Source organism: Phaenicophaeus curvirostris, chromosome 7, assembly GCF_032191515.1.
Source record: "Phaenicophaeus curvirostris isolate KB17595 chromosome 7, BPBGC_Pcur_1.0, whole genome shotgun sequence".
NCBI classification, from domain to species: domain Eukaryota; kingdom Metazoa; phylum Chordata; class Aves; order Cuculiformes; family Cuculidae; genus Phaenicophaeus; species Phaenicophaeus curvirostris.
In genome coordinates, this window is record NC_091398.1 from 5,588,419 (window position 1) to 5,608,453 (window position 20,035).

Below are 20,035 nucleotides of genomic sequence, written 5' to 3' on the forward strand. Positions count from 1 at the left end.
GGTTCAGGCTTGACATCAGGAAAAAATTTTTCATGGAAAGGGTCATTGGGCACTGGCAGAGGCTGCCCAGGGAGGGGTTTGAGTCACCTTCCCTGGAGATGTTTAAGGGACGGGTGGATGAGGTGCTGAGGGGCATGGTTTAGTGGTTGATGGGAATGGTTGGACTCCATGATCCAGTAGGTCCTTTCCAACCTAGTGATTCTATGATCGTGGGAAGTCCACAAAGATGATGTGAGGGCTGAAGTACCTCCCGTACAAAGGCAGGCTGAGAGAATTGGGCTTGTTCAGCCTGAGAAGGCACTGGGGAGACCTTATAGTGACCTTCCAGTAATTGAAAGGAGCCTACAGGAAATCTGGGGAGGGGCTTTTGATCAGGGAGTACAGGGGTGTGACAAGGGGGATGATTTTAAGCTGAAAGAAGGGAGATTTAGATTAAATATTAGGAAGAAATATTTTCCTGTCTGTGTGGTGAGGCCCTGGCCCAGGTTGCCCAGAGAAGCTGTGGCTGCCCCATCCCTGGAGGTGTTCAAGGCCAGGTTGGATGGGGCTTTGATCACCCTGATCCAGTGGGAGGTGTCCCTGGCCGTGTCAGAGGGCTGGAACTGGATGGGTTTCAAGACCCCTTCTGATCCAAACTGTTCTATGATCCTATGATTCTATTGCTGGTTTGTGGGTGGCGTGGTGGGACCTGGAGCCTTTGCTAACATGCCGGGGTTCGTTTTTCTCCCTCAGGCTGGTCCCCATAGCCGGCTTCGCTCACAGAGAGGCCATGGCTGCCTAGCGATCCCTGGGACCGAGCGAGGTCAGCGGGCCAGAGATGGCAGCACAGAGGATCCGGGCAGCCAACTCGGGCGGGCTGCCGCGGTGCAAGTCAGAGGGGACGCTCATCGACCTCAGCGAGGGCTTCGCCGACACCAGCCTCTACGATGTCAAAGGTGCGGAGGGATGGGTGGGGACGATACCCCCTCCTCGATCAGGGGGCATCCTCTCACCCTTGGGGAACAGGAGGGGGTTGGTTAATAATTAGCAGGTGGCACCTGACAGGGAAGAGCAGCAAGTTCCAGCCAGTGTGTCCAGAGGTGCAAGGAGAGGCAGAGCTCTGGCACCAAGCAGCCAAGAGAGGTGACAGCAACAAGGCAGTTGCAAGAGTTTGTTTTCCCCTTCCCTGGAGCTGGCAGCTTGGATGTTGCTTGAATAATCCTTTTGCTTCCTTTCATTGCTTTTTCTTCAGCTATATTTACCTTACACAGCATGAAAGCCCTGTCCAGGTGAGGGGGGAATTACTGTTCCCCTGCCAAATAGATCCCAAGAAATAACTCCAGGTGGGCCTTTAAAAATAAACATGCAAAAAGGCAATTGCTTATGCAGGCATAGCAAGAAGAGACCTGAACATCAAACGCTTTTGCTACAAATTAGATTGTTTTTAATGCGAAAATAGGAATTACTCATATTCTCCAAGGGGTTTGCTGGTTTCCGCACATCCTTGTTAACCGTGCTGCTGTGTCAGCTGCAGGCGCAGCTTGCGGAGACACAGGAACAGCCACTTGCCTGCCTGATCCAAGGGGATGGGGAGGCCAGACAGCTCTGTCTGCAGCACTGAGTTAATGGTGGGTTCCTACCAGGGTGGCGAAGTAGTTTAAATAGACTTCATATATAGTTTTGGGCAGAATAAATGTCCTCACGACTTTGCCTACCTGCTGGCAGGGGAAGTGGATTAACAATGGGTTGTTTAGGATGCGTGTAAACTTTTCTCTTCTTAATATTTTGTTCCATAGTGTATATTTAAAGACTTCTTTGCTAATCTATGCCATCCGTTGCCTTGTAGTTTCCATGTCCAAAGAAGTGCTGCCAGCCCACAGCTAGTGACTGCAGGAACATGCACTCTGATCGGCCATCCCCTCATCTCCAAGATTTTAGGGGTTTCTTGTGTTTCTTAAATCCCTTTTTCCTCCAGAGTGCTCTCAAACCTATTGAAGCAGGTTCCAGTTCTCTTGCAGCTCCATATTGGTGAAAATCCAGCTTTCCTTGTTTTCTTAAGTCTGTCTAGCAAGATGACACACGTTGCAATGTTGATGTAACATCATCTGCAGCTTATTCCTACTGCTTTTTAGAGAAATAGGTCCTAAAAGTGAGAAGAAAACCAATAAATAGGGTGACTGTGTGGGAATCTGTAGGCTTGACCCAGCTGTTTCGTTTGTAATTGGGATCCCCTGGCCAAACAACTTTCATCTGATGCTGCTGAAAGGGGGATTGCAGCTGCTGCTCGGTCCATAGCAGCACTCAATGCTGTCCTTCTTTCTGAGAGCTCAAACTATAGGACCTTCTTTAGAAAATGAGTTGAGTAGCTATGAAATACAAGTGCTCTGTAAGAAGAGTGAAATGTTGATGGCTTTGGCTGGCATGACATGAAAAAGTAGGAGTGTGATGTGCCCTTAGTGGATACCCTTAGTTGTTTCTCACACTGAAACATAAGATATTTCACACATTGTTCATGTGATGAGAGGGTTTACAGCAGAACAAGAGCACTGTTAGCCTATGAACATTACACATTAACCCATAGCAGCATGGTTAACTACATGGGGAGTGCAAGGGCAACACTAAAGAGCTGGTGGCCAAAGACATTGAGATACCGCTGAGCAAATTGGTAGGATAACGGCTCTTCCTGCATAGCAGTCGTCAAAAACCCCTCCTAATTAACTTCTGTTATTTTAAACGTGAACATTCAAGAGGATGCTTGTGATTGTAGGATGTGTCCTTATGAGCTTAGATCCCAACACATCAGGTAAAAAGGATTGCTGATAAGCCAAACCTGCTGTCTCAAATCTCCATCCAACACACCTTCTTGTGCGTTATTCATCAGGGGGTTTAAGGAGGCTGTGAGATGCTGGTGGCTCGTACAGCAGCAGCTATGGGGCCCTACATTGAGGAGGAGGCTTGTTGCTAAGGTATCAGGAGGGTAATAAGCTGCTGCTTCTGCTGCCTCAGCTCCTGCTGCTCTTCCCACCTGTGTCAATGCCCATCCCTTTAGATCATGAACTCTTTGGGGAAGGGAGACGTGAATGTATTGGAAGTAGCGGAGAGAAAAATTTTGTTCCAAAATTTTAGGAGGGGGAAGATACCTGCAGGTTTGAGAGGTTGTAAAACTACCTTAATTCACTACGTAAAGTACCGTGGATGGCTGACCTGAAATAAATGATTGCAAGTTGTGACTGTCCTGTGGATTGTTTACAGGGCTGCTTTCTTCTTGTCTTTGCAGTGCCTTCTCCTAGTGCCTTGCTGGTTGACAATCCCACATCCTTTGGAAATGCAAAGGAAGTAATAGCAATCAAAGATTACTGTCCGACTAATTTCACTACTTTGAAGTTCTCCAAGGGGGACCACCTTTATGTTTTAGACACATCGGGAGGTGAGTGGTGGTACGCTCACAACACCACAGAAATGGGTTATATCCCATCCTCCTACGTCCAGCCTGTCAACTACCGCAACTCTTCTTTGACGGACAGCGGGATGATAGACAACCTACTGGAGAGCCCTGATGAGGGAGTGAAGGAATTAGATCTCCTTGGAGAATGGACTGATGTGAAAAGAAACTCTATGCAAACCTACAATAACAACCCGTTCTTGAATGGAGTCCAGACGAACCCATTTCTGAATGGGAATTTGCAAACAGTGCCCAGCTCAGACAAAGAGTCCAACTCCAACGTTGCTGTTGACTTGCTGCTCTTTGACACGGGGGCTCCTACTTCAGCTGTTTCCAGTTCGGCTGCTAATAGCAGCCTGGGTAACATTTTTGATGAGTTTCCATCCACAGACAGGCTGGATGTGGAACAGCCTGTGAAAAGGGACAATCCCTTCTTCAGAAGTAAACGCTCTTACAGTTTGTCTGAACTGTCTGTTCTTCAGGCCAAGTCAGATACTCCAGCTTCCTCAAGTTTTTTCAGCGGTTTGAAGTCTCCAACCCCTGAGCAGTTCCAGAGCCGGGAAGATTTTAGGACAGCATGGCTGAACCATAGGAAGCTGGCTCGATCTTGCCATGACTTGGATTTGCTTGGTCAAAATCCTGGCTGGGGTCAGACACAACCGGTGGAGACCAACATTGTCTGCAAGCTGGATAGCTCTGGTGGAGCTGTTCAGCTTCCAGACACCAACATCAGCATCCGTGTGCCAGAGGGCCACGTGTGTCCTGGGGAAACGCAGCAGATCTCCATGAAAGCGATGCTGGATCCACCGCTGGAGCTGAACAGTGACAAGTGCAGCACCATCAGCCCGGTCCTGCAGATCAAACTCAGCAATATGGAGGTGAAAACCTTCATCATTCTGGAGATGAAGGTGTCAGCAGAAGTCAAGAATGACGTTATGAGCAAGAGTTTGGTGGGACTGCAGTGCCTGCGGAGCGACATGAAGGAGGGGCCATACACGCCAATGGAGCTGAGCTATTCATATGGGGACACGATCCAGGTGCAGCTGGAGAACCTGGAGCCTTGCATGTACATCGCAGCTGTAGCTCAGGGGCAGAACATCCTCTACCCTTACACTGTTTGGGATTACATCAGCAAGAAGATCACAGTTGGTGTCTATGGCCCAAAACACATTCACCCTTCCTTTAAAACTGTAGTGGCCATGTTTGGACATGAATGCGCACCCAAGAATCTCCTGGTGAATGAGGTCACTAGGCAGTCCCACAGCCCAGCTCCCGTCGCTCTCCACCTCTGGGGTAAGCATCAGTTTGTTCTGTCCCGACCTCAGGACCTGAAGCTCTGCATGTTCTCCAACATGACCAACTACGAGGTGAAAGCTAGTGAACAAGCTAAGATTGTGCGGGGCTTCCAGATGAAACTGGGCAAGGTCAGCCGCCTTATCTTCCCCATTGCGTGCCATGACCCCAATGAGCTCTCAGACTTCACACTAAGGATACAGGTCAAGGATGACAAGGATGCCATTTTGACCCAATTCTGCGTACAGACACCGCAGCCGCCTCCAAAAAGCGCCATCAAACCAACAGGGCAGAGGCGGTTCCTCAAGAAGAACGAGGTCGGAAAAATCATCCTTTCACCTCTGGCTGCCACTACCAAGTATCCAGTTTTTCAGGACCGGCCGGTATTGAGCTTGAAGTACGGCAAACTGCTGAAGACCGTGGTGAGGCAAAGCAAGAACCACTATTTGCTGGAGTACAAGAAAGGAGACATCGTAGCCCTCCTCAGTGAGGAGAAGATCAGGTTAAAAGGGCAGCTGTGGACCAAGGAGTGGTATATTGGCTACTACCAGGGAAAAATAGGCCTTGTGCACACAAAAAATGTGTTGGTGGTTGGGAAAGTCAAGCCCAGCTACTTCTCTGGGCCAGATCTCACCACTAGCCTGCTGCTCGAGCAGATCCTGAGGCCCTGCAAGTTCTTGACCTACATCTATGCCTCCGTGAGGACTCTGCTTATGGAGAACCTCAGCAGCTGGCGGTCCTTTGCCGATGCACTGGGGTACTTGAACTTGCCGCTCACGTTTTTCTGCCGAGCAGAGTTGGACAGTGAGCCTGAGCGAGTGGCCTCCGTCTTGGAGAAGCTGAAGGAAGACTGCAACAACACTGAGAACAAGGAGAGGAAGTCTTTCCAGAAGGAGCTAATGACGGTGAGTCTGAGACCTGGTCAGGGGTTTTGATTCCCTGCTATGAGAATGATAAGGGTGAATAGGAGGTGGAAGTTTCCTAATTCAGTCTGTAGGTAAAAAAAAAAAAAAAGTCTATCTTTAGGTCTTCTGTAGGCTGCTCAGCACAGCCAGGTGGAAGTTCAGCCCTGTGGTGGTAGACATTGGTGGGCTTCTGGTTTAATGGGTTCATAAGTGAGGGACACACTGGGTGAAATAGCGGAGTTGCATGTTGTGTGAAGGCAGCCAACAAGGTGGCTTTGGAACGTAGATAATCTGAAACCCCACAAGATCAAGCTGATTTTGGTCCAGTGTTTTCATAGTACTCAACTGCCTCTGGGTGTTTACATTTCAGCCTTCAATGATGCACATTTTGAGGAGTTACCTGATTGCTGCTGGCCTCAGTGTCAAAGTGTGCATCATTGAAGGCAGTAGTGATGGAAAAATGGGGAAAGGGAAACAAACACAAAAACTGTACGGAGTGGAGCAGGTGAGATCATGTACTTTTGCATCACTAGGTATGTTAAAGCATGCTGGAGAGGGGGTTTTACAGCTGCTGTGTAGAATGATACTACACCTTTGCCTTCATGAAACAACCTCAAATTCCTCTACATTAATGTCAGATTATGTCTTCCTAAACCAGGAGCACCTCTGAGCTGGGATGCTTAGTGTCTAACTGTGCATCATGTTTGTGTATTCAAATGCAAAGCTTGTTTCTGTCCTGAAAGACGTTTGAGGAAGTGCAGCCTTCAAGTATTTCTTGGACGCCGTTAGCAAGTCTCTTACGAGAAATTATCTTCATGATGATTTCTAATATTTCATCGGAAATGAGCCAAAGAAAATACAGGACAAAATGTCTGGAAGAGATTTGCAGCTCTCGCCTCTTAATGGTCTCTCCCGCAGAAGCAGGGTAACTGAGTTATAGCGAATCATGTGGTTTAAAATGCCAGTTGAATTAAGGAATAGTGATGGCTTCGCTTGGCGATGATGGGTGCAGGCAGCAGGGCAGGAACATGCAGCATGCGAATGAAATTATGAGTAGGCAGTCTGGGTAAAGAGGACTGGAGCCTAATAAAGTATTTCATTTCCCAAACTCTCTTTAATGAGAAGGGGGAAATTTGAGGATCAAGTATGAGGTGTAAGGTCTTACAAAGAGTATGGGCCCTGTGTTACTCATGGAAATGGAGTTAAGCATTGGAACAAGAAGTCCAGGAAGTGATGAACAGTTTATTCCCTGGAGGTGTTCAAAAAACCTGTAAACTTGGCACTTTGAGAACATGGTTTAGTAGCCAAGGTGGTGTTGGGCTGACGGTTGGACTGGATGATCTTAGAGATCTTTTCCAACCTTAATGATTCTACGATGCTATGAAATATTGACCAACAAGTTCCTGATGGCCAGGTACCACTTTGTGGCCCATGGGCCTTGACTTTCAGGTACCAGGTCACGGCAGCACCACTGCTTCTGTTAAGGGCCATCGTGTGTATTTGTCTCTCTTGTTTCTGAGGTCATCCAGGAAGGGAAAACACCCACCATGGTAGCCAAGGCTGGTGTATGGCCCCATGGTTCCCCTAAGGGAGGATTTGTTCCTTTAATCATTAGCTTTGGTAAATGATGGGATAAAATCTGTGCTCCTTTTTCTGGATGCTTCCAAGGGCTTTGTGCTGTTTGCTTTACCACTTTGCAAACCTGCAAGCATTACTTTTATCTCTTCCCTTTGTCTCCAGGTGTTGCAGACAATCTGTAGGTCATGGAAAAGCCATGCCAGACCTCAGTGGGGAGATAAAAGGAAAGATAAGGCTGCCTTGCATACTCAGGGAGCAGCTGCCTCACTGGGAGAGCTGAAAGCTGCAGGAAAACATGCTGCTCCCAAGGGCTGCCTGGAGCGCAGCGTCCCAGAGCAGGTTTTATTTTCCTTGCGTGAATGGAGACTAATGTTGAGCATTGTCTCTGTTTCCTATTATTTATGAATCTGAGCCTATCGATAAAGGATAAGTTCTTTCTTGGTGGAAGACAGTGCTTCTTCTAAACCCCTTGGTGCTGTCAAATCCTCCTTAGCTTACAGAGAAATTAGATTGAGCCTGTTTTAAATACACAAAATGGATGTTTCAGGGGAGGACAGTGGAGCAGTAGTGTATTTTATTTTGTTTAAATCTGATTTCATTTGTAACAAATGGACTCACTCTCTGACGTCTGCTGGCAAGAAGAACCGGTTGGATTAAGCTCTGATCTGGCTATTTAATCTTAAAGTTGGTTGTCTCATCTGAAAGGGACTGCGAAGGGAGAACTAGTAAGCAGGCTTATCTGACTTCAGTATTGAGTACACAAAATCGCAATGGCAGAGCCGTGCACCAGTGGCCAAGCATGGAAAAGCCCAGTCATGATGACTAGTTAATAAATAATCTGCATTTCATTGTTACTCTTCTAATCTAGCACTAGCAGCGGTGTGTGAAGGTAACTGGGGAATGTTGCTCAGAAGTTAGTGTCGTCACATCTGAAAGAGAAACCTCTCCTCTCCCTCCTCCTTGGCCTTCAAAAGCAGGCAGCACAGGGATACTCCTGCTAAAAAGAGCTGGGGCTCACATGCAAGGGGACCTCATAGCAGCTGGGCCACCGGTGCCTGGCCATGCAGTGATGGCACCGCTTGGTCCTTGGCAACCAGGGTTAGGTCTGTGACAAGACATAGCATATCAGTCTCCCTCTGGATTTTCAGCACGGTGTTTTTGTGGAGCCTCACATTTATCATTCTTCCCAACAGACGTTGCTGTTGGGAAAAACATTGGTCTTCTGGGAGTGCCACGGGGCATGTCAGCAGAGAGCTGTGGAAGCGATGAGCTTTTTCTTCTCCAGACTACTTCTAAAGATCATGTAGATGATGTTGGTTTTTTTCCCTCTCCACACTGTTTTCCATGTTTGTTCTGACTGCAGGTATCTGCATTCTGCCTTTCTTCTCCCGAAAGATACTGCTTATCCCTGATATGTGCAGACCCCACAGAGCTGCTGGTGGCCTCAACCAGTCCTTAATGTCCCGCAGAGCAGGGTGCCTGCTGTTTGAGCCTCACGCTAGCATGTCCAGAGCATGCCAGCCCAAGGTTGCTCACACTGACCCTTCATCCTGAACCAGTCTGCTGGCTGGTGGGAGTCCCTGTGCTGAATTCGGGTCCGGAGGGAAAGCCCAGCTCCTAACCTTCCTCAAAACAAATCACCACTACCCGTATCAACCCTGGACATTGCTCCCCTAAGGAACCATGCTGTGCCACACTGAAGCTGGTGGGGATGTTTTCTGAAGGGCATGGCTTGTCCGTGTGTCCTTGCACGGCCAAGTTGCTTGCAGCACAGAAGGAGGAGACATTGCTCGCAGGCTTCCAGCAAGGTCTTTTCCTGCACAGCACTTGAAAGTCTTGCCCTGTACCCGTATCAGTTAATCGAAAGCTGCAGAAATGCCACCAATGCCTGTCAGCTTCTTGTCAAGCTTCTTGCTGCATGGACAGCATAAGACAGCCTGCTTTTATTTTCTGGAGCTCATAGAAAATCTCTACTACCTTCCCGTCCCCAGTCCTGCAGGTGCAGACCCTGTATTCTTACTCTTACTCTTGCAAAACAACCAAAAAAAAGCCACCCATCATTGCAGTGATGGTACCTTCTCAAGCCGTCTGGGGGTGTGGCTGATGGCACTTGGGTGTCGTTTCAGAAGTGATGCCTTAAGCACCTTGAGACCCAGCCGGACACCCCGTGTTCAGGGAAGTTGCCCCACAGAGCCTGGGATATTTAAGATCATGAGTGTGCCGCACAGTATTTTGAGTGCATGCGGCTGATGGTTTTGGGGGATGCTGACAGCCAAAAGAGGTGAGTGAAAGAGATGTTCAGTGCCTAAAGCAAGTATTATTGTGGGGAGTGTTTGTACAGAGCCAACTAACTCAGGCCAGACAGCTGAGCTGTATCCCAGAGAGGACGGTGGAGGCAGGAGCCTGTGCGTGAGCACCTTCTCACCCTGTGGGTCTCAGCGTCCCTTGGGGACACAGGGTTTGATGGGCCCTAGGTGGGACCTGTGTCTTGGAGCCACCCCAGGCACATCACCTGCCCTGGCATCCATCCCCGCAGTGGCTAATGGGACACCAAATACTACTGCTTAGGGTAACTGCATCTCTGCTTCCCCTACTGACCCATCAGGAGGTGACTAGTGCATGAGAACACCTCTATCTTCAGGGTGTTTTCCTATTTAAATAAAAATAAATCATTAATTTAAAAAGGTAATTTCCATAGCAGCTTCCTTCTCAGTGGGCACACATGAGCTTTACGGTGCTTTCTGCTCGTGGAGCAAAGAGGAAAGATTTTTACTCCTCTAATTTGACCAAAGATGGAGAAGAAAGAAGACCACTCCAGCTCAGATGGCTCCTCTGGAGTGTGTGCTGGACATGAGAAGCTGTGTATTTGAGAGAGAGCGAGCAGGGCTGGAGGTTCACATAGTTCGGGGTGGACCATGAAGGTTGTGGTGATGGGCACGGGCAGGGGTGGCCGCACACCTGCAGGTGGTCTTTGAGGTTGCCTCTTCCTTCTGGCTTGGCTTGCTTTCTTTCAGATGCTGGCTTCAGTCATTAGGATTGGAAATGGGATTCTGCATTTCAGAGAGAGGATGCAAATTTAGCCTCTTCTAGGTGCCTTTTAAGTAGAGTTGCTTCTGCGCTGCTTTGAGCTGAGATTTGAATATCAAACCATCTCCATTGCTCACTGCTGTGATGGGGCTGTCTCAGAGCCACTCCGAGGTTAATAAGTGCTTTGGAGGGCACTGGCAAGGCACAGCCCAGGTCACGTCTCAGCAGGGAGCACGACTGGGTACTGAGGCATGGAGACACGTTGGGTGTATCCAGGCTTGTCCAGGGCGAGGGAGGAGGATGGAAGGAAGTTGCAGCATAATCCCAAAAGCGCCTATTGGAGGATTATGTCTCTTGTGAACCCTGCTAATCCCAGCCAGGCAGTCAGGGCTTCCCAGAGAGCCCCATGCCTGCTTGCGTTTCGTGTAGTTTTGTGACAGAGGGAGCGGGTTGTGCCCAAGCCAAAGAAAGTGGGTCACTTACCACTAATATTCCCCTCTTGGCCAAGACCTCCACGGCTGCTTGTCCCTCCTGCATTCTGTCCCTGCCTGTCTCTGGTGCTGTTCCCATCCCTCTGCCCGCTCACGCACATTTTCCCAAGCTAATGTGTATGTTGAGCCTCCCCAGCTCAAATCACTGGGGCAAAATGCAGAAAGTAAATGTTCCTGTGGCCATTGGTAGGTTTCAGAGTTAACATGCTGTGCTGTGGGGAGCAAGCCAACTCCTCCAAAGCTCTTGGTTTGAGTAAATATATAATTCTCTATTGCATGGCCCCCCAACTGCTTTACTTGATGCTGTTCTCTTCTTCACTTTGAGCAACAGAAGGAATGGGAGAATCTGCCTCCTGCAGCTCTATCCTTCTTCACCCCTGCGGCACAGTATGGTCCCAGTAGCCTCCTCCACTGCCTTGGACCTGCTCAGCCTCCAGCAGGAGATGAGAGTGGCTCATTTAGCCTGCTTTGCTGAACACCAGCTTGTTTCAGGACTTGTGCACAGGTGATAGAGCCACCTGGAAAGGCCGGTTTCGGGATGCTAAATCAGTCCTTCCTTAGGACCATCCTCTGCCTGCAGAGAAGAGGGTGATAAATCTAGGGGCTGGGTTGCTGGTGAGGAGGTGGTTATGGCACAGGTGTGAGATCTAAATGCTTCTTAATGTCCTTTTAAAACAAAAATGAATGCTCATCTAAATGTATTTTTCGCGCTTGCTTGAGGAGAGGCTTTATTACATCTCTCCCAGTACGGAAAACCAATGTGAGCACTTGAGGAGCAAACAAATGCTGGTCTGCAGCTGTAATTATATTCAAGCCCAGCTTTGAGCTTGAAACAGATAAGGGAATAATCAACATGCATTTGCTTTGCAAATTGCTGGAGTGGTTTCAGATGTTCCCATCTTCCCCTAGATGTCCCTGTGAAATGCCTATGTGAGGATTTAACCCTTCTTCTTCTCCAGAGCCAAACCAACTGGGGTTTGCTCACACCCCCCATGCCAAAAGAGGATGTCAGGACCCAGAGTGGAAGAAAGCAGGTAGATGCTTGCCATACATGGACCACTACATCCGTGGTTTCTGTAATAACCTGCCCCACGAGCACTCATTGATGTTCAGCATCCCTTGAGGGGCTGTCCCCTTCATCCCTCAGCTGTGGTTTGCCTTTATTGAAGTGGGATCCCTGCTGAAACACTGACCCCTTGGTGTTCAGCCATCCTGGGGCTGCTATCCTGAGTCTGCTGGTGCCACCGCTCTGGGTCTGGCTGTAGGAAGAGACAAGAGGGTACTCAGCAAACTGAGCCTGGGGTCTGTTTGCTTGGTTTCCATGTTTCCAAAAGGAGATGCATGTTTTGTAACATGCAAACCACCACCAACAAACCACCTTTCTGTAGCCAAAACCACCTTTCTGTAGCCACTAGAAGTTCAAGGTGGGATTTGAGCAGGGAGGAGGTTGCTGCTGAGGCTGTCAGTCCCCAGGCTCTGGGTGAGGATGGGGGTGTCCTGGTGAGTGGGATGTTGATTCTGTCTGTCAGTTCCTGTCCTCTGATAATTGCCACTTAAGCCCTTCCTTTCCTGGGCTGCACTGGGGGGTTTTCCTCTGTTGTAGTTTGCTTTCCACTTTGAACAGATGTTACTGGGATTTGGCACCTAAGGACAGGAGCTAACACTGCTCTGTCATTTTTTTCCTGGTGAAGTTATCACTAGCTACAAAACCATGAGGACTGCAGTTCCTCTTCCCCACTTCTTCAAAGCCACTTGCAGAAAATCTCAGCTTTTAGGTCAGTAAATGATGCAGAAGGAGAGGGGTTCTGATCTGGCACCAGAATGCAGAGGAGCAAAAAACATCCCAAGTCAAGCAATGGTCCTGGGGTGCTGCCAACGGGCCCTTTGCCTGGTTCTCACCCCAGCCCATCTCCTCCCAAGGCTTGATGTCCGAGTCTCATCCCGAAATGTTCTGGCTGGCTTGTAGCCACCCGTCTGTGCTAATGGACGGTGCTTCTCCAGGCTCAGGGACGCAAGCTGCATGGACCGTGCTGGATTAGTTACCTTGATTAAAGGCATCTGTTCTTCTCAGCCTCTGAGATACTCTAAACTGCTTATGGTGGTGCCTGAGCATCTTGTGGGGTTGGCTGGAAAATAAGGCTGCATTGGGCAGCCCAGGCTCCAAGCTTCATTAAACAGGGGTAGGGCGCTTTGTTCAATTAATGGGATTACTCCTCTGTCGAGCCTGGTGGCCTAATTTCACCAGCTGTCACTGGATAGGAGGTGGGAGGATTTTTGGGGTGGCTTCCTAGGGGCTTCCCTGCATGGTGCCTTGGGTCACCTGCCTTCTACCACCTGCCTTGACTCTCCAATTTGGTTTTCACCACTGTCCTTCAGGCCCTGCTGAAAATGGACTGCCAGGGGCTGGTCGTCCGCCTCATCCAGGACTTTGTGCTGCTGACCACAGCCGTGGAGGTGGCCCAGCGCTGGAGGGAGCTTGCAGAGAAGCTTGCCAAAGTCTCCAAGCAGCAGATGGATGCCTACGAGGCCCCGCACCGGGACAAGACAGGGACGGTGGACAGCGAGGTGAGAGTGGATGGGTCTTGGTCTCCATGGGTCTCTTGGAGTTGCAGATACTGCTAGAGCGCGTTATTCTGGAGGACTTTTGAGGGACAGATATGTTTGAGGTTTTGAAGATGTTTTTTATTGTGAGGGTGGGGAGGCCCTGGCACAGGTTGCCCAGGGAAGCTGTGGCTGCCCCATCCCTGGAGGTGTTCAAGGCCAGGTTGGATGGGGTTTCGAACAACCTGATCCAGCGGGAGGTGTCCCTGCCCATGGCAGGGGCTTGGAACTGATTGATCTTTAAGGCTTCTTCCAACCCAAACCATTCTATGATTCTATGGTAGAAGGAATTAGGGTGTGATAGGGAAATCTGGGAATGTTTTTCCTTGGGAACATGCTTGTTCTGGGATGGGGGCATGTTGGGGATGGCATTGCTTGCTTGCTGGCTGTCGAGCCTGGCTCAGCTGTTATTCCCTCTGCCCCATCACCACAGGCCATGTGGAAGCCAGCGTACGACTTCCTTCTCACCTGGAGCAGCCAGATGGGCGACAGCTACCGTGACGTGATCCAGGAGCTGCACACCGGGCTGGACAAGATGAAGAACCCCATCACCAAACGCTGGAAGCATCTCACCGGCACCCTGATCCTCGTCAACTCCTTGGACATGCTGCGGGCAGCTGCCTTCAGCCCACAAGACCACGAGGATTTTGCCATCTAGCTCCTGTGGTGACTTTTTTGTCTAAATCTCATTTGCTGGGGTTTTTTCTGTGCTCTTTCCCCCCGTTTTTAAGCAGTTGACTTTAAAAAGAAGTGGAGGTTGCTGTTCCTGGGTTCTAAGAGGCCAAAGTTTGCAAGTTCTCCACCAGGACTGGACATCAGCTGGAGACATCCCTCCTTAATGGGAAGGCATCCAGGGAATGGCTTTTCATACAGCGTTGATAGGAGTTAAACTGTTTCTTACTAAAAAACTTTAAAGGGGGCAAAGGGGCTGGGGGGTGGTCACAAAAAATATCACATTTTTTAGGCATTTGCAAAGTCTAATTTTTGTAACGAGCAGTAAAAGTTGTAACCACTTGTGGGGGGAGAACCTGTTGCTGTTTTTTACGTTGTAGAAAATGCTTTTAAATTATCGTTTTTGAGACAAATGTGAGCCATGTAAATAAGTATTTTAAGAGGAAGCACAGTAAATGCCCTCCCCCAGCTGCCACGGTCAGGCTTTGGCAGACTCCAAGACGTGACTGTAAAGCACAGTATGAACTCGGGGTGCCCTCAGCCCAACAAGCATCTTACACCAAAAAGGAGCTTTCTTTTTTTTTTTATTGTTATCCACAGACCCTGTGACCCGTTTTGTTGATTTTTGTTCTGTTTTCATGCCTCTGCAAACCTACATTTTCTCCTTTGCGGACAGGGAGATGCTTATTGCCTGTGTCCATATGCACAGGTACCATTTTAACCCACCGCTCCTTGCGCTTCTTCCCACCCGAGTGCTGCAGGACATCTCTGGAAGAAGCTGGAGGTTTGAGGTTGAACAGAGACCTTCTTGGGAGACAGAGCCAGGAGGATGGTGAGGGTGGCTCCCCCTGCCATGGCAGCAGACTGCTCAGGCTGCTTCTCTCCTGGGGAAGAGACCAGAAGAGGGAACAGAATTGTTGCCATCCATAGATCCCTTTACACAAAAAATTTTAAAAAAAAAAAGGAAAAGAGAAAATATTTCTCCTAATCTGAAATCTGAGCTCGCTGGAGATGCTCCAGATGTGCTATGTGACTTAATGCTCATTGCCATTGATTTCAGAGGGCTTCGAGTGGGTCTCTTTGAGGCTCCTAAAGTCCAATTTATCTTGTAAATAGTCTCTGCTATAAACCTGGTGCCATCAAGTAAATATTTGCAGCACCAAGTGCCCACGTTTTTCCCTATATGTTTTGTAGCTGAGTCTTTTTACCTCCCCTCCTCCTCCTGCTCCCCAGCTTTCAAATATTTTATATGGGAGGGAAATATTTTTACACAGAGAGGTTATTTTAGGTGCAAAGTCTCTTTATAGTGAAACCCTGCTGCCACAGAAAGATTAATTCTTACAGGATGGTTTTCTTGCAGGTGAATCCAAACAAAAAGAGAAACAAAGAATAGGAAAGGCTTCCAGCAGATTGTGAGGAGGGGAAATGGTCTCCTTCCTCTTCCCAAAATCATGTCCCCAGAAGCAACCACTCTCACTCAACCCCACAGGAGGGAAACAGCACCTTAAATTTCTCCTCAGGGGCTTTAGGGAGATTCCTATGCAACTTCAAGTAGCACAGACAGGGTCGGTCAGCAGCTGAGCCCCCAACACATCCCCTTTGTCTTTCCCTAAAGCGCCCTAAGAGCACATTTTTCCATGCATGGGCAAAAACATCAGCTGCAGTAAGGAAAGCCTCCTGCAGGAGTGGTCGTGCAGGTGGAATAACAGCTTTCCCTCGGGCTTTTACTGAAATCTTGGCTTTTGCTCTTCTGGCAAGGCCTGGAGCTCGGCAGAACATCCGCTCCGGGGACCCTGGAGGTTGTCAGGAGCAGGCAAGGGCAGGAATTTGAGCCTCCTCCGTTTCAGAGATGTCCCTGAAGATTCAGCTGCTTTTTGGTTTGTTTTTTTTTTAAACTCCCCTCTTGTTTTTTCTATCTACCTCAGGTACCCTGTCTACCCAGCTTAACATTTCAGCAGCAGCCTACAACAATGCTGTGCTCGGCTCATTGACGGCATGTGCCCTCCCTGGGGCTCACGGGAGCACAGCTGACACGTTTGGGGGCCCGTGGGGTGACTGTGCATTAATTTGTCCATGTCCTCAGTCCAAAATCCAGTCTCTCCTCATGTGCCGGGACTGGGTGTGTGTCCTTCGGATGCCTTCTGCCCGCTAAACGTCAGGCCCTCCTCCAAAAGCTCCATCTGGGCTTTGCAATACCACCCTTCATGCGGTTACTGGTTGTTGTACTTACTGTTTTATGGTCCTTTTTTTTTCTTTTTTTAAAGAAAGAAAATTTTGGGGAAAAAAAAAAACATTTCCAATTAAAATTACTATTCCAGTGCTCCTGAGTAGAGATTCTCTACTGTTGTCTCTTCGTCTCCAAGTAGCTTGGAGGCATGGGATTAATGTAGTGGATTTTCCACCATGTGGATGACGTGTTCTTCATAGCACGTTTCCACCCCCAGAGCCAGCGCTCCCCAGGGGCTGAGCTCAGTGTGATCCTCCCTCCCCAGGCCTTCATGTACTGCCCTCTCCGGGAAAAGTTGCTGGAAATGATCTGTCCTCCCAAGGTGCTGCTTATGCTCAAGCACTAGGTAAGAAACTGAAGTGAGGAAAGTGCCCCTCACCACAAGAAGGATGTTGAGGCTCTGGAGCGAGTCCAGAGAAGAGCAACGAAGCTGGTGAAGGGGCTGGAGAACAGGCCTTATGAGGAACGGCTGAGAGAGCTGGGGGTGTTTAGCCTGGAGAAGAGAAGGCTGAGGGGAGACCTCATTGCTCTCTACAACTCCCTGAAAGGAGTTTGTGGAGAGGAGGGTTCTGGCCTCTTCTCCCAAGTGACAAGGGACAGGATGAGAGGGAATGGCCTCAAGCTCTGTCAGGGGAGGTTCAGGCTGAACATTAGGAAAAAATTTTTCCTGGAAAGGGTCATTGGGCAGTGGAACAGGCTGCCCAGGGAGGTGGTTGACTCACCTTCCCTGGATGTGTTTAAGGGATGGGTGGATGAGGTGCTGAGGGGCATGGTTTAGTGTTTGATAGGAATGGTTGGACTCGATGATCCGGTGGGTCTCTTCCAACCTGGTGATTCTGCGATTCTATAATTCTATGATTTGGGTGCTGGGTTTCGCACTATGGTCACAACAACCCCATGCAGCGCTGCAGGCTTGGGGGAGAGTGGCTGGAAAGCTGCCTGGAGGAAAAGGACTGGGGGATGCTGGTCAACAGTGGCCTAAAGTTGCACCGGGAGAGGTTTAGATTGGATATTGGGGAAAAATTCTTCACTGAAGGAGTGGTGAAGTACTGGCAATGGCTGCCCAGAGAAGTGATGGAGTCATCATCCCAGGAGGGGTTCAAAAAATGTGTAGGCATGGCACTTTGTGACATGATCTAATCGGTATGGTGATGTGTTGATGGTTGGACTTGATGATCTTAGAGGTCTTTTCCAACTTTAAAGATTCTATGATCCTATGATTTGTTTTAGCATGGAGAGGTTTTTCTGGCTGTTTTTCTTATATTTAACCAAAGTGATTGTGGTGCTCCTGATATGAACAGTTCACATTTCAAACCGTGAAAATGAAATATTCAGCTATTTGGCTGTGGCTTCAATTCCCAAGGATGAAGTGTAGATGGGATGATTTGATTTCATCTTTGGTAAATACATTGTGTGGTCTGGCACTGGGAGGGCACATCCAGGCTGCTGAGCCAGGGTTGCCGCATTTCAGATGTGGTGAGAGGGATGTGTCTCACACAAGGATGTGCTTGAATCATGCTTGACACCCGTTGTTCCATCTATTCCTGGGTAAGTGTTACTGGGTTTTTTTGTACTGAATGCTTAAGGCCCTTGTTCCAAGGAGGATGAGGATGCACACTGGTAGCTAATGAGCGTTCAGAGTACCAAACCCTGCTGATACTGAGCCATCTGACTCATGGAAAGAAGCTGCAAGTTTACTTCTCAGCATAATGTGACTTGACCTCAAAAGCATAACCAAGACCTAGCATTGGAGAATGTGAAGAGAGCCAGGAAAAAAAAAAAAGGAATATAACCCTTTTGTAAAACTCATGAGCTGAGGAAGGTACTGAGCATCCCTTTGCATTGTCAAAGGAAGTGAGCAAATGAGTTCTTCCCAGATTCTTCCAAGGGGTGATGGACCAAGCTGTTGTTTCTCCTCCTCTTGTCTCCTGATCTCAGCAATCCCTTGCTGCCGGAGCAGGTATTCATCTCATCTAACCCGTTTAGATTTTCAGCCCTACCTTCAGGAGGGCGTTGACCTCCACAGCAGCTCATCCAGCCCAGCTCTCAGCCCTTGCTGCATCATCCTCTCCTGGTTGAGCCCCAGACCCTGCCTGTCACAAGATTTGGACTCTAGTTCAGACACCATCCAGGCTCTTGGGGCGTCAGTTAATTCATGACCCCAGTTGAAGCTCTGTGGAGGGAGCAGGGCTACAGCATGAGCACTGCTGCAGCCCAAAGGCTCAGCCGTGGCTACTGTCATGGCCAAGATTTGAGCCTTAAAATGATACATTTGGGACAAAATTGTAATTGGGAGGATGATGCAGCTCAGCCGCTGTTCTACTCGCTGCTGCTGTTGCTTCTCAGCCCTCTGTTTCCTACAGCTGCTCTTTTAGAACGGCTCATTACTCACTTTGTACGGATGCACACGCTTTGAGAACCGAGAAGCAAAGCAGGACTGATGATCCTGGGTTAGATTACACATGTGGATCTGCTAGCCCAGTAATGATGCCTTGGCCTGCTTCCTTAAAGCCTACACATAGTTGTGGATCACATTCCCTGTCTTTCTTTTTCCTCATTTCCAATTGCAGGCAAGTTTCCCCTGGTAAGAAGGTCTCATAACTCAGCTGCCCATCTTTACTTGTTTCCTTTCCTTTGTGAAATTGGTCTGTGCCAGTAACCTGTGGCTGAGGTGGTGGATGTTAGAAGCTTCACAACGTAGCCTGGCACGAAAGCCCATTCTCCAGCCCTGGTGCACCAGTGAGAAAGCCATAACGGGGCCACGTGCGAGCTCATGTCCCTGTGAGACACTGCTGTGGCTTTTTCTGAATGATTTGCTTAAAGGATTGGTTTCTGCTGGGGTTATCGGTCCCCTCCTGTCTGCCCCGGCACCAAGATGAGTATGGATGATGCCCCAAGCATCAGCCCTGCTATGTGCCTCCTCGCTCCTTAGGACACCGTCCATCCGATTTGGGCAGTTCCCCATTAGCTGCTCCACCGCTGACTGACTCCTTCTACTATTTCAGCTTCAAGGGAAGGATTTGGCTTTTTTCCTTGGCCAATCAGGCGAACGACCTCACCTTGGGGATGGATTCAAAGCATTTTCTCCTCTACTTCAGCCACCACAACTGAATGATCACAATTTGCATCAGGTCAGCTCAGCACTAAATGACTGAAGCAGATGTGTCAGAAGGGGAGGGGAAAGAAAAGTCACCTCCGGGTTATCGGTGTCTGTACAGAAAAACTGCTGTATCTATGATTTTTTGCTGTGTCCTCATCAGCTCTTGGTCTGTGAAGAAGACTTGAGTCTCTGATTAAAGAGCCTGGAGGTCTCTGGGCGTCTGTTTTCATCCCTAGAAACCCCTGCTGAAAATCAATTGCTTTGCTTTCTTTCCCAGCTCTTAATTAAATGCACTCGTTGTGGATTATCTGCCATTAGGACATCCCTGTCTTGCAATATGAGGAGCTGGTCATGAGTGCTGAGAGGAGATGAGTTGATTAAAGGGTCATTCCCAGGTCTTTCTCTTGTTGGTAGGTTTCTTTCTCCACTAAAACCCCATCCTTCACTAAAACCCCATCCTTCACAAGACAACTCTTCTGCAGCCAACTCTGTCCCCTGCATCCACCCTTCTCTGATGGCCACATCCTCTGTACCACGTGGAGGCACGATGGTTTCCTTTGCGTGAGGCTGTGGCTGAGAACGTCTTCAGTGAAGATAATGTTGCATCTCTTGGACTTCTGCCCTGGAGGCTGGGCTTCCTGGGCATCCCAGGCACATCTGGCTCAGCAGTCCTGCTCCAGGTTGGAGCTTCCTTGTAATCTTAATAACTGTAACTCCTCA

At 48.9% G+C, this 20,035-nt stretch overlaps 1 protein-coding gene across 1 annotated transcript; it reads left to right on the forward strand.

Annotated features, from left to right (window-relative positions):
- Positions 1-732: 732 nt before the first annotated feature.
- On the forward strand, positions 733-16,315 carry SH3BP4 (SH3 domain binding protein 4). The gene is made up of 4 exons (XM_069860661.1): positions 733-935; positions 3,257-5,619; positions 13,092-13,280; positions 13,750-16,315. The coding sequence occupies exons 1-4, from the start codon at positions 818-820 to the stop codon at positions 13,972-13,974; spliced, it is 2,895 nt and encodes a 964-aa protein (XP_069716762.1). The 5' UTR covers positions 733-817; the 3' UTR covers positions 13,975-16,315.
- The last annotated feature ends 3,720 nt before the right edge of the window (positions 16,316-20,035 follow it).